This window comes from Xenopus laevis, chromosome 1S (assembly GCF_017654675.1).
Source record: "Xenopus laevis strain J_2021 chromosome 1S, Xenopus_laevis_v10.1, whole genome shotgun sequence".
Lineage (NCBI taxonomy): Eukaryota > Metazoa > Chordata > Amphibia > Anura > Pipidae > Xenopus > Xenopus laevis.
This window is the reverse complement of record NC_054372.1, coordinates 103,913,961-103,927,015: the sequence shown is the minus strand read 5'-3', so window position 1 is coordinate 103,927,015 and position 13,055 is coordinate 103,913,961. Positions and strand designations below refer to the sequence as shown.

At 40.5% G+C, this 13,055-nt stretch overlaps 2 protein-coding genes across 4 annotated transcripts in view; both read right to left on the bottom strand.

The window, feature by feature from the left end:
• The window catches only part of gna11.S (guanine nucleotide binding protein (G protein), alpha 11 (Gq class) S homeolog), a 62,378-nt gene that overhangs the window by 46,116 nt on the left and 3,207 nt on the right, over positions 1–13,055 (bottom strand).
• On the bottom strand, positions 1,151–4,991 carry LOC121399412 (lamina-associated polypeptide 2-like). Its single transcript, XM_041580059.1, has 3 exons — positions 4,307–4,991; positions 4,165–4,218; positions 1,151–4,089 (listed from the first exon to the last, which is right to left on the bottom strand). The coding sequence occupies exons 2-3, from the start codon at positions 4,209–4,211 to the stop codon at positions 2,811–2,813; spliced, it is 1,326 nt and encodes a 441-aa protein (XP_041435993.1). The 5' UTR covers positions 4,212–4,218; positions 4,307–4,991; the 3' UTR covers positions 1,151–2,810.

The following is a 13,055-nucleotide window of genomic DNA, read 5'->3' as shown; positions in this document are numbered from 1 at the left end:
GACGACCATCTTGCTGATTTGCAGATGTTCTCTGGCGACCCCCTGGCTTGTGCCGCCCAGGAACTGGCCAATGCCCTGGTAGAGTGGGCCTTCAACCCCTTAGGAACACTCCTTCCTGCCACATTATACGCTTTTGCTATAGCTGCAACAATCCAGGAACTAATTGTTCTCTTTGTTGGCGCTTGTCCTTTCCTTGCTCCATTAGGAACTATGAATAATCGATCAGATTTCCTCCACAGTTCTGTTCTTTTCAAATAAATCTTTATAGCTCTCACCAAATCTAGTGTGTGCCACACTGATTCTTGCGCAGACTGTGGATCTGGAAAGAAGGAAGGTAAGATAACTTCCAGATCCATATGGAATTTCGAAATTACTTTAGGCAGGAATCCGAAAGCAGGTTTTAACACCACCTTGTCTTCGAAAATTACTGTGTGTGGCTCCGATGCAGCCAAGGCTGATAACTCTCCTACTCTGCAAGCCGAAGTTACTGCCACTAAGAGTACCACCTTCAATGTCATGTTCCACAATGATGTTTCCTCCAATGGTTCAAATGGAGACTCAGTGAGAACCTTTAATACCAAAGGCAATTCCCATGGTGGACGACAATCCCTTTTCATAGGTCTTACTCTCATCAAAGCATTGAAGAATCTCTTAACCAAAGGATCTTCTGCCCATGTTTTCCCAGTTAGGGCTGAAATTGCCGACACCTGACCTTTTAATGTGTTATAATGTAATTTCCTCTCATATCCAGAGAACAGAAATTCTAACACAACCGTAGATGATGGAGACAACGGATCCTTCTCCTTCTCCACAACAAATGATACAAATTTGTCCCAAACTTTGTAGTACTGTTGCGAAGTACTATTTTTTCTTGACTTCAGCAACAAGTCTATGACTTCATCTTTTAGCGAGAGGCGTTCTAATCTCTCCCTCTCAACCGCCAGGCCATCAAAGACAGATGATTGTACTCCTGAAACTGTATGGAATCCTGCGACAGCCAGCCTGGGAACTTCTGAATTGTTATCGGCTTTCCTATGGCTAGCTTCTGGAGCAGCGGGAACCACGGCCTCCTGGGCCAGAAGGGTATTATCGCGATGGCCTCTGCCATGTCCAATCTTATCTTTTTTAAAACTCTCCAAATTAGGGGGAAATGGAGGAAAGACATAAATTAAATCTTTTGACCAACTCTGACTTAGGCCATCTACTGCCTCTGCATCCCTGCAGGGGAACCTTGAGAAGAACCGAAGACATTTTCTGTTCTGTAGGGTTGCCATGACATCTATGTCTGGATGTCCCCACTTCTCTACGATTTCTTCGAAAATGTCTATGTGTAAGCTCCACTCTCCCGGATCTATTATTGACCGGCTGAGGAAGTCCGCTTTCCAATTTTCTTTTCCTGGAAGGTGAATGGCGGTTAACCCTTCCAGCCACTCTTCTGCCCACTGAAATAGTGGCTTTACCTCTTCCAATAACGTTCTGCTCCTGGTGCCTCCTTGCTTTGCAATATAAGCGACTGCCGTAGTATTGTCTGTTCTTACTTTCACTTGTTTGTCTTTTAGTAGGTGAGAGAAGGTTCGAAGAGCCTTTCTTATTGCTCTTAATTCGAGAATATTTGAGGACACATTCTCTGCCCTCCAAGTGCCTTGAATAAACGTTTCGCCTATGTGGGCTCCCCACCCCACATTTGACGCATCGGTGGTCACTACCACCCACTGTGGATCTTCTAGCGGCATTCCTCTTGCTAAATTTTCCTGCTTGCACCACCAGGACAGAGTTTCTTTGACCTCTAGTGGAACCACCACTCTTTCTTGCAAATGTAAGTGAGGCTGCTTTACCTTCCTTATAAGAAAAACCTGCAAGGGCCTTAAATGCCACCTTGCCCACCTCACAATTTGAATTGTCGCCGCCATAGAACCTATTACCCTCAGGCAATGTTGCACAGAGACTGTCCTTTTCCTTTTGAAATCCATTATTAACTCGCTCACCTTGCGCTGTCTGTCTAGAGGTAAGCTGACCATGTTCTGTTCTGTCTGAAAGAGGGCTCCCAAGTATTGAAGAGACTGGGTGGGAAGTAAATTGCTTTTTTCTTGATTCACTACCCATCCATGGTTCAGCATAAACTCTTTTACCTTGGTAGTATGAACTTCGGCCTCTGTCCTTGAACTTGCCACTACCAGAATATCGTCCAAATAATGGTACACTGATACTCCCTCTTTTCTTAATTCCGCAATGAGTGTCACAAGAACCTTTGTGAACACTCTTGGAGACTGTGCTAGGCCAAAAGGTAGACATCTGAATTGCACATGCACGTCTTCTAATGCGAATCTTAGGTATTTTCTGTGCACCTCTGCAATTGGTATATGAAAGTAAGCGTCTTTCAAATCTATACTCGTTAGCCAATCCCCCACTGAGACGGCTTGCATGATGGACGTCAATGATTCCATCTTGAATTTTTTTGCTTGTAAAAATCTGTTCAGCTTTCTCATGTCCAACACTGGTCTTAACGCTCCCGAAGCTTTCTTTACCAGGAACAGTTTTGAATAGAATCCTGTGCCTCTTTCCAGAGGAGGGACGATTTCTATTGCCCCTGAATCGAACAGTTGGTTCAAATAATCCTGAGCCATCTTCCTGTCCAATTCTGTCGCCTTGACGACGGATTGTATGAAAAAATTGTTTCTGGGTACGGATTTGAATTCTAGTAGAAATCCTGACTGAACCACTTTCTGTACCCATACGTCCTGAATAGTCGTGGCCCAGACATGAGAAAATTCGGCTAGTCTGCCCCCACCATGATCTGGGCCTTGCCACCTTCATTGTTGATTTGAAGTGGAAGGGGTGGTGGAAAAAAACCCAGGTCTCTTAGATGTGCCTCTGGAACTTGGCCGACCTGCTCTCCAGGAAGATTGCCTGGAATATTCTCTCCCGGGCTTATACTGTCTGGAGGCCCTAAAAGACTTATCTTTCGACTTGTTATAGCTTGACTCAAAGCGGGGTTTCTTGGCTTGGTTTTCTTGAAGTAAAAATACACTTTTACCTCCCGACACCTTCTTAATGATAGCATCCAGTTTTTCTCCGAATAACATCTCTCCTTCAAAAGGTAACTGACACAGGTTTACTTTTGATGCCGTATCTGCTGCCCAAGATTTTAGCCATAGTGCCCTCCTGGCTGCTACGGATAGCGCCATAGATCTAGCTGAAAAATGCACTAAATCAATTGAAGCTTCCGAAATAAACTCCGTTGCCATTCTGCAGTCTGCTAACATCTCCAGCAGTTTAGGTCTTTTTACATTCGATGATATAGCTTCTCCTAGCTCAGACAGCCACACTTTCAAGGCTCTAGATACAGATGTTAAAGCCACAGCTGGCTTACAGGCTGCTCCTGCTGATCCAAAGGCTTTTCTTAAATTAAATTCTATCTTCTTCTCCATTGGTTCTTTAAAGACTGTCGCATCATCTACCGGTAAGGTGGTCTTCTTAGCCAACCTAACCACAGCCGCATCGACCTTTGGTGGAGACTCCCAGGCCTTTGAGTCCTGCTCATCAAAGGGATACTTTTTTCCGAATTTCCCTGCTGTCTGAGCCCTTTTCTCTGTCTTTTTCCATTCCGTCTGGATAATTTCTTTTATAGACGAGTGCACCGGAAAACACACAGATCGCTTCTTCGAAGAGGGAAATAATTTATCCGCTGCCGATACCCTCGCTGATTCTGTAGGAAAGGTTAGGGTTTGCCTAACTGCCTTAATTAACGGATCAATTACTGCTAAATCGAAAGAGGATTCTTCCTCTGACTCAATTTCTCCCTCTTCCGACCCTGCTTGAGACAGCACATCCGAGTCATCTGACAAATCTCCTTCTGAAATATCAGACAAAGGCTCCTCCTGTCTTCCATGAGAGTGTCTCGTCCTCTTCTTAGAACTCGATACCTCCTGAAATCCCTGTATGACTGCCTGTTTAATTACTGAGGCCAAGGATTCTGCAAATAACTGATTTTCCTGTGATAATAGAGAGGTTCCAGGCTCCTGTTGTTTTTCTGCAGAGGCTGTTGATTTGTCTGGAGACTTGTCTTTTTTAGCGTCTGCGGCAGGAAGGCTGCATAAAACAAAATAACACATTGTTATTACCTGCGCCCCCTGCTTGCAATAGTCTCTCTCTCATCCACCTCACCTTTTCCCTTTGGGGTGAGAGGCTTTTCCCGTCATACCAGGTTCCATTGGTGAACTAATAAGAGAGCAGACAATGACATCAGCTTATTCCTCTTGTATATATCACAAGGAATCAACCGCTGAAACTCACACACACACCCTACCTGTATCGATGCCTTGAAAGCTCAGGATTCTGAGAAGCAAATGGCACCCACAGGAAGTGTTTGCTGTTTAAATCAAGGGGCAGCACTCTGTATAAAACAATATTATCTTCCTATCTGCCCCTTGTTATCACATAGGCTCACGCGGGTCAAAACGCTGCCCTCAGGCAAGAAGCCGCACTTCCGGTTCCAGTCGCGCTCACTTACGAGGGACGCTAATGCCCTCAACCAAGATGGCCGTCCGGCCACTTCCTCTGTTGACGTCACATCCGCCCTTCGTCTCAGCGCTAATGCGCACACACGGCTTACCTCTCCTTCACGCCGGCTTCTTTCCCCCAGCGTTTCTGGCACTCACCTAACCCGCCATGGGGGAGGATACGCCAAGAGCCACAGTGTCGCTGCCATGCTGCCCAGAACTCCCTGACCCGCAACACGGGAGGAGAGCCCTGATTACGTAAGTTAGCCCCTGCTGACCCCTACAAGGGGAGCTTCTAGGCTTCACAGCACCGATTCTCATCCTCCTATTAGTATCTTCTTTAATCTCTTAAAAATAGATCCTTCCCTGGCCCGGACAGGACAAAAAAGACAAGAGGGTAAGGGAGGAAGGAGAACTTTGAACTATTGGTGGGAGGTCCTGTCCGCTGGCCAGCAGGGGAATTAACCCATTGGTGAATGCTGGCATGGGTGACTATGGGAAAATAACGCAGTTTAACACACAGTGCTAGCGTGCAGCCCCCAACCAGCTCAGAAGATCGATCAGCACAGGCAGCCAGAAACAGCACCGGCGCACTCTGAGCCACAGCCGCTCCCTTCTCAACTTGCCTCATACACTCCATGTGAAGAGCGCCAGTTAGTGACATCAGGTTGCACAGCAGAAAACATGCACACAAACAGAGAGCAGCAGGAACAGCGGGGCAGCATTTACAATCCTGTGCCTGGTGAAATAGTGGGAGCAGGGCAGGCCCCTTAAGTCCAGGGGAGGACGTATAGCTGGTATATACTTGCATGAAACCAGAGCGCATGCTCTGAGCACCTGCAAAGATGTAACGTAGCTAGTGGCCACAAGGCCCCCAGTGGGCCAGTCCGACCCTGGTTTCTTAATGCCCATTGAGCAAAATATAAAGAAAACCAAATTCTATGGTTCCTTTTCTTCTATGGGGATCATACGTTGCTCTAGAAAAACTTAGTCCAAACCATGGCATTAAAAGGGCTGATAAAATGAATACAAATGATGAATTAGTAAGAACACGGTTAATTATAACTAGCGATAACAAAAGTAATCAGTTGTATTAATGAATCAAAAGTTCTTCAAATTATCAATATTAACATTATTATTTATAAAACTATCAAAGCTATTATTGTTACAATTACATATGGCACTGCCTCAAATTCTCATATCAACCCATATATTCATGTCCTGTAGAAATGACAGATGCCAACTGGAAAATAAAACATTAGTAAAACAAGCTCATGAAACAAATAAAACAGCAAGCGGTAGAAGTCACCTGATGATTTCCAAAAAAACCTACTAATGGAACAAGTTGGCTGTCAGGAGAATGTTAAGTCCATGTACAAAATCTCCAAGGATAATGTTATTTCTCAGAAAAACATATCAATCATGTGAATTAGACCATACCAGCTAAAGAGAAAGAAGATGATTATTGAAGCAGGGAGCACCAAGAAGGAACTGCTGTTTCTCTCTCAGATTGCCATGCATATTGTTCTGAAAAAAAGGACAGTGTTCTCAATACCCCAATTACTTTTTCGTTTGTGTCTTTATAATACAGGTATAGGATCTGTTATCCGGAAACCAGTTATCCAGAAAGCTCTGAATTACAGAAAGGGCATCTTCCATAGAGTCCATTTTAATTAAATAATTAAAATGATTTCCCTTTTCTCTGTAATAATAAGACAGTCCCTTGTACTTGATCCAAACTAAGATATAATTAATCCTTATTGGAAGCGAAACCAGCCTTTTGGTTTTATTTAATATTACATGATTTTCTAGTAGACTGAAGGTATGAAGTTCTAAATCATGAAAAGATCCGGGTCCCATACCTGTACTAACTAATGTTACAATTGGCATATTCTCCACGGGTGGAGAAAACACTAGGGATGGCAGCACCTCATAAGTGGCAGAAATAGACACATTACCGTTCAAAAAATAATTTGCTTTGTTGACAGCTAATTACACCTGCTGGTTGATGACCATCTGTAAGTCATCTATAAATGGTCTTTGTTCAAGCTATAGGAACCAGCAACATACTGTATATATTTTGGATTATGGTTTATTAATATCATCATGATTTTTACACATCAGTACATAGTCTAACAAGTGAATCCTTGCTTAGCCTTCTAGTCTGATACTTTAAACCAGCCCCTCAGTTGACTAAACTGGAAAACAAACATGAGGACAGGATGTTTTTCCCTTTTTGCAGTAGTTAAGACAATCTTTAGTCATATAATGCTGCAAAGGAACATTCTTAAAGCCCTTTTGAGAGATATTTTGTGTCTGTAACGTGGAACTGCTTAGACAGTGATCCATTATTGAGGTTTTCAAACTGCTGCGGTTGAAGGGGAACTATCGCAAAAAATAAAAATTCAATATAAGCTTCATAATGCTAAAATAAGAAATTGAAAAATGCAAAACCGTTTCTGAAATAATCGAGTTACTCTTCACTCTCCCCCTCTGTTTGTCTTCATTCAGGAGTTGGGAGTCGGATTCAGCTGTCATTCAAAATCACATATATCTTTTAGGGGTGCTCCTTTAGCCTAGAAGATGTATTAGAGCTCATTCTTTTAAAATAAAAAAAAATAAAAAAAACTGTTTCTCTACACATAGGATGTGTGCCAATGTCAGTTATTCTGTTTGTACTGAAGTTGGCTGAGTGAGCTCTAACATATCTGCTAGGAAAGGGAGCCACCTAAAAGATATATTGGATCTAATCTGCATGAAGACAGAATATAGAGAAACCGATGCTGAGAGAGTGATAGTGAACATAAACTTGATTATTTCAGAAACGGTACAGAATTTTTAATTGATTATATATTTTTTTTTTTTTTTTAAAAAAAACAATATTTATTTCAGTATGACAAAGCTTATACTACATTTTTATTTTCATGATAGTTACCCTTTAATACACACAAACGCACTAAAATGATAAAATAAGGGCATTATTTGAAAAAAGAAAAGTTAATACATGTGAACGCTTCATTCTTACGATGTAATGCTGACTGAAGGAATGTGAACAGCAGAGGTAGTTAGGGAGTGGCGGAAACTGTAAGACAATAAGACTTTAATAGGGTGTCAGGGGCAGGTGCATCACCAATCCATTTAGAGCTTAAAGAGATCACCAGCTATTAAGTAATCCGGCCTCAGATAATAGGATTGACAGCGCCTGCAAAACAGCTCACAGAGGAAGCAAAATACCACAACAGTGGTCAGGGCTGTGCTTCTGGCTGAGAGTGAAAAATGAAAGTTTTGTGGTTACATATGATCAACAAGTGTTTCCTTGTTAAATTAAACATCACAAACCAAAGCAGCCAGACAAAGCCACATTTCAAGAGCAAGGACTTGTGGGTCTCAAAGAAATTTAACACACAATGGCAATAAAGTATTATACTAAAAGGCTCAATGTTTTACGTCAAGTGTAGTATCCTTTGTATAGTTGCATTAAAATGATTTTTAAAGTGAACCCCCTATTTAAAAGTAAATATTTCACTTATAGAATATCAATGGCAATGTTTTTTTTTTTTGGCAAGGAACCCCAATTTAATCTGCATGATATAAGCAAACTGAGGTGTAAAATGCTTGCATACTTTTACCAAGCCATGAGTTCTCATTATGACCCTTGGAGCCCTTTTGTTTTAGCTCAGAAGTACTGAAAGGTTGTCTCCAACAGACTCCATTTTATCCAAAAAATCCACATTTTTAAAAATGATTTCCTTTTTCTCTGTTATAGTAAAACCGTACCTCGTACTTGATCCCATCTAAAATAGAATTAATTCTAATTGGAAGAGTTTGATAAATCTCTCAAATTCAAATTAAATTTCAAATCGAGTTTGGATAATTCACAATTTGAATTTGAGAGTTTTGACCATAAAAATCCAAAAATTGAAATTTTTCAGTTCGACCCTTAATAAATCTGCCCCTTAAATGATTTTCTAGTAGACTTAAGGTATGAATATCTAAATTACAGAAAGATCGGTTATCTGGAAAACCCCTGGTCCTAAGCATTATGGATAACAGGTCCCACGCCTGCACAGGAATCAGATTACCGTGTAAGATAACTGCAATCTTAACTGGTCATTTATGTGGTGTGATATTTTGTCACCCACAATGGTTGGAACACACTGGCATCCCAAAACCGGCACAGAGCAAGATAGCCTTAGCCAAGCTTTGCAGGTACTGGTCATATTATAAATTAGAGGGACACTAACACAATCCTACCTCCTTTTTTATTTGCTGGTCTCAATGGTAAGAAATAAATATATATTTAAAACTGCTGATAGATAGATAGATATATATTTATTTATTTATTAAAACTCCTTTAATTAGCTCCTCTGTAAGTGTAACTTACTTTTCCTATTGACTTCCCAAATAAAGACACTTCTTAGGTCTTTACCTCCAAAATTCTACTCCCCCACTTCCATTAATACATAAAATTAGGGTTGCCATCATCTAACTTGCATGCTTGTCCGATCATTTCTGAATTTCCAGGATCATAAACAGCAGAAAACATATAAAGGAGGCACTAAAGCTTCCATAGCAGCAGGCCAAATAATGTGTGAGCCAGCGATGTGCGGGTCTTGAAAACCTTGACCCAAACCCACCCAACTTTCCCCCTCTATTTATAGACATCACAAAAGGGGCAGGAGCTAGAAGTGTAAAGTCGCAGGCAAGGAGAGCAGGCAGAAGCTAAAAAATAGGACCAACACTCTGTGAAAAAATACCATGTGGAAGTGGGCCTACATTTTGTCAGTCAATCCAATCGATATCATCCACTCTGAATCCTCCTGAGAGCCTACTGAGCAGACAGGGCCAATGGATGCCTTCTAGGGATGCACCAAATCCCCGAATCCATCTTGGAAGATTCGGCCGAATACCGAACCAAATCCTTATTTGCATATGCAAATTAGGGGAAGGAAAGGAAAAAGTGGGAAAAAATTGGTTTACTTCCTTGTTTTTTAACAAAATGTTACGTGAAATTCCGCCCTCCCCACAATTTGCATATGCAAATTAGGATTCAAATTCGGTTCGGCCAGGCACAAGGATTCGGCCAAATTCGAACCCTGCTCAAAAAGGCCGAATCTTGACCGAATCACGAACCAAATCCTGGATTCAGTACATCCCTAATGCCTTCCAATATGTCAAGTGGCAAGAGCTACAAAGACTTCAGTCTATAGTTACAGGTATGGGAGCTATTATTCAGAATGCTCGGGACATGGTGTTTTCCAACGGTATAATGATCTTTCCGTAATATGGATCTTCATACCTTAAAGGGATTCTGTCATGATTTTTATTATGTAGTTTTTAATTCGAAATTACACTGTTTACACTGCAAATAATTCACTCTACCATATACAATTACATTTCTGAACTAGCAAGTGTATTTTTTTTTTAATTGTAATATTGGTGTGTAGGCAGCCATCTCAGGTCATTTTGCCTGGTCATGTGCTTTCAGAAAGAGCCAGCATTTAAGGATAGAACTGCTTTATGGCAGGCTGCTGTTTCTCCTACTCAATGTAACTGAATGTGTCATAGTGGGACCGTGATTGTACTATTGAGTGCTGTTCTTAGATCTACCAGGCAGCTGTTATCTTGTTGTAGGGAGCAGCTATCTGGTTACCTTCCCATTGTTCTGTTGTTAGGCAGCTGTGGGGGAAAGGAAGGGGGTGATATCACTACAACTTGCAGTACAGCAGTAAAGATTGACTGAAGTTTATCAGAACACAAGTCACATGACTGGGGCAGCTGAGAAATGGACAATATGTCTAGGCCCATGTCAGATTTCAAAATTAAATATGAAAAAAAATCTGTTTGCTCTTTTTAGAAACTGATTTTAGTGCCATGACAGTATCCCTTTAAAACTACAAGAAAATAATTTTTCATTAAACCCAATAGTCTGGTTTTGTCTCCAGTAAGGATTAATAATATAGTTAGGATAATGTACAACACACAGTTTTGTTATTTATTACAGAGAAAAATTTAATATTTGTTTTAAATTATTATTTGGATTATATGGAGTCTATGGGAGATGGCCTTCCTGTAATTAGGAGCTTTCTGGATAACGTGTTTCCGGAAAATGAACCCATACCTGTAATATTATGTGTGTCCACCAACTGTTTCAGAGGAAACACATTACTTGACATATAAAATTGTCAGATAAGACCTAGTTTAATTTGCTGCTTTGTGATCCATAAATTGGCACCAGTGCTATTTCTGTTGCTTTAAGCTATGAAAAGTATAAAATGTTTATGAATATCACAGGTTTTTTTTTTTATTAAAGTATTCATTTTTAGCAACTGAATTATATGAAAGAAGCAAGAACATAGACAAACACAAAAAATTAACATGTAAAGCAAACATTCTGTATGTTTATAAATAAAAAAAATCAAATCTGGCACTGCTGAAAACTGATGTAAAATCTCTAACATAGCTATTACTTTACGGAGAGAGAGTTTTTCTCTGGACAAGCCAACATTCGTATGAAAAGCCAATTCAATAGCCAAATACAACAAGGTGCACCAAAGCCCCTTGATACACACACACACAAACAATTAACTGAACACACAAGGAAGTTGTGTGAACATACACAGGCTTATACAAAAATTAAACCCATGCAACTGATCTGGTAACAGAAAATAATCAGTGGGCATTCTCTGACCTCTGCTGTGAACAGAAATTCACAAACGTGGTGACAAAATTAAAAGCAGAGATAGTGGTTTGTGCATTATAGTGGGAAATCCAACAAGTCTATTTCCACTTCAGTGAATTGGTCTTTTAAAAAGACAGCTTAACATTTTACATACAAAAGGACAATATGGAGGAAACATGCTTCACCAAAAACATCATTCTCTCATTAATTTCTCATCTCTCAGCTGATGAATGCATGAATAAAACACGAGTTATAACCAGTAGGTGCATTCACTGTGGGCCAGAGCACCTGAAATGCAAAGCTCCCACACCATGTCTTTGGCCATGTGACTTCCATTCCGATCATGGATCTCAACTGGGAACATGCACAGTAGCCCAATTTCACAGTTTGGGCTGGGGTATGTATGTGCTGATTGTGTATATAAGAAACAGAAAAGACACAGTTAAAAGTAGTGGGCAACACTGCTAAACAGTTCTTTAGTTCCGGACATGCTATGGAAGCACAGATAAGTTGGACAGGGGTGTGTGTACTGGTACTAAAACTAAATTCATTAATTAAACTAAATCTCATTTATTAAGCAAAAACTAGCAAATAAATGCAAATGTGAGGTACAAATATGTTTTTGTCATCTATTATATGTTCATATAGGGGTGATTGGCAATTGGAGGAAAAAATGCTCAATTAGCTCGGATTTATGCAAGCCCTCAAGGTGGCCATATTGTGAACAATCCACTGGTTTGGCGACCTCGTATGGAAAGCTTTATGCACACAATCATCCATAGGGATACATAGCAAAATTCAGATTCAGCCAAATGCACAGCATTCAGGCAAAGTAAAACTAAAAACTTCTTTTGATTTTGCTCACAAATGCACAAATTGTGTTCAAATCTGAAAATGTGTACACTCACATATTGCTTTGTACTTGGCTTATTCAGCAATTAATCTAGCAATAATATATTTAGCTCCCTCTTTCAAAATTGAACAGCTGGCCAATGCAATAAATGCAGATTTTAAAGTTCCTGTTAAGCTACCTGTTGCTGAGGAAATGCTACTGACTGGCTTCATGAGTGTGTCAGAATAACATACAAAAAGAGGGGATGGATAAACGCAAATTCTCTGGTCCCTTCTCATAAGTGATCTAGTATCTATGCAAATATGCATTACAAAACCAGTGGTTTTACGTGCAAAATAATGGTCATAAAATTGGTAAGTCACCAAACGATAACTTTAACTAAAAAAAACAAAAAAAAACCCTGTTTTTGTAATGCACTTGCATAGATACTATATTACTTCTGAGATAGACGACCAGGGGATGTGCATTGATCAAACCCCTCTTTTTGTATGTCTGTTGTTAATTTGGCCAGATCAGCAGCACTTTCATTGTATTTACATATTTTTTTTTTACTTAGCCTTGGAGTGCTCCCACAACCCCCTTTTTTTGCATTTAGTATTGTAGCAGAGTTATTTTGCCAAAAGTGCAGGCCTAGCTTCCATGTGGTTGTAGCACCCGACACCCGCCTCTTGAAATGGTTCCCAAGACTTCAAAAATGGATATTGGTCTGGGAAATCTCTCTCGATCTTAAAAGCCACAAGCAATGGAGGATTAAGCCTGTAGAACCAATGCTGTGGTCTAGGCAATCTCTCTCTTCTAAAAGCTAATGACAGGGAGGACTAAGCTCTCTGACTGAAACCAATGCCTAGTTCAGGAGACACTTATCCCAAGAAATGTTACTATGCAGGGAAGTGCCAGTCTTTGAATACTATGACTGGAATTAAATAGTTAGTTTTCCCTTCCAACAGCCATACCATACTTTATAAACACTATAAAGTCATACACCAAAGTAAAATCATTGTTGCCTGGATGCATGTGAATT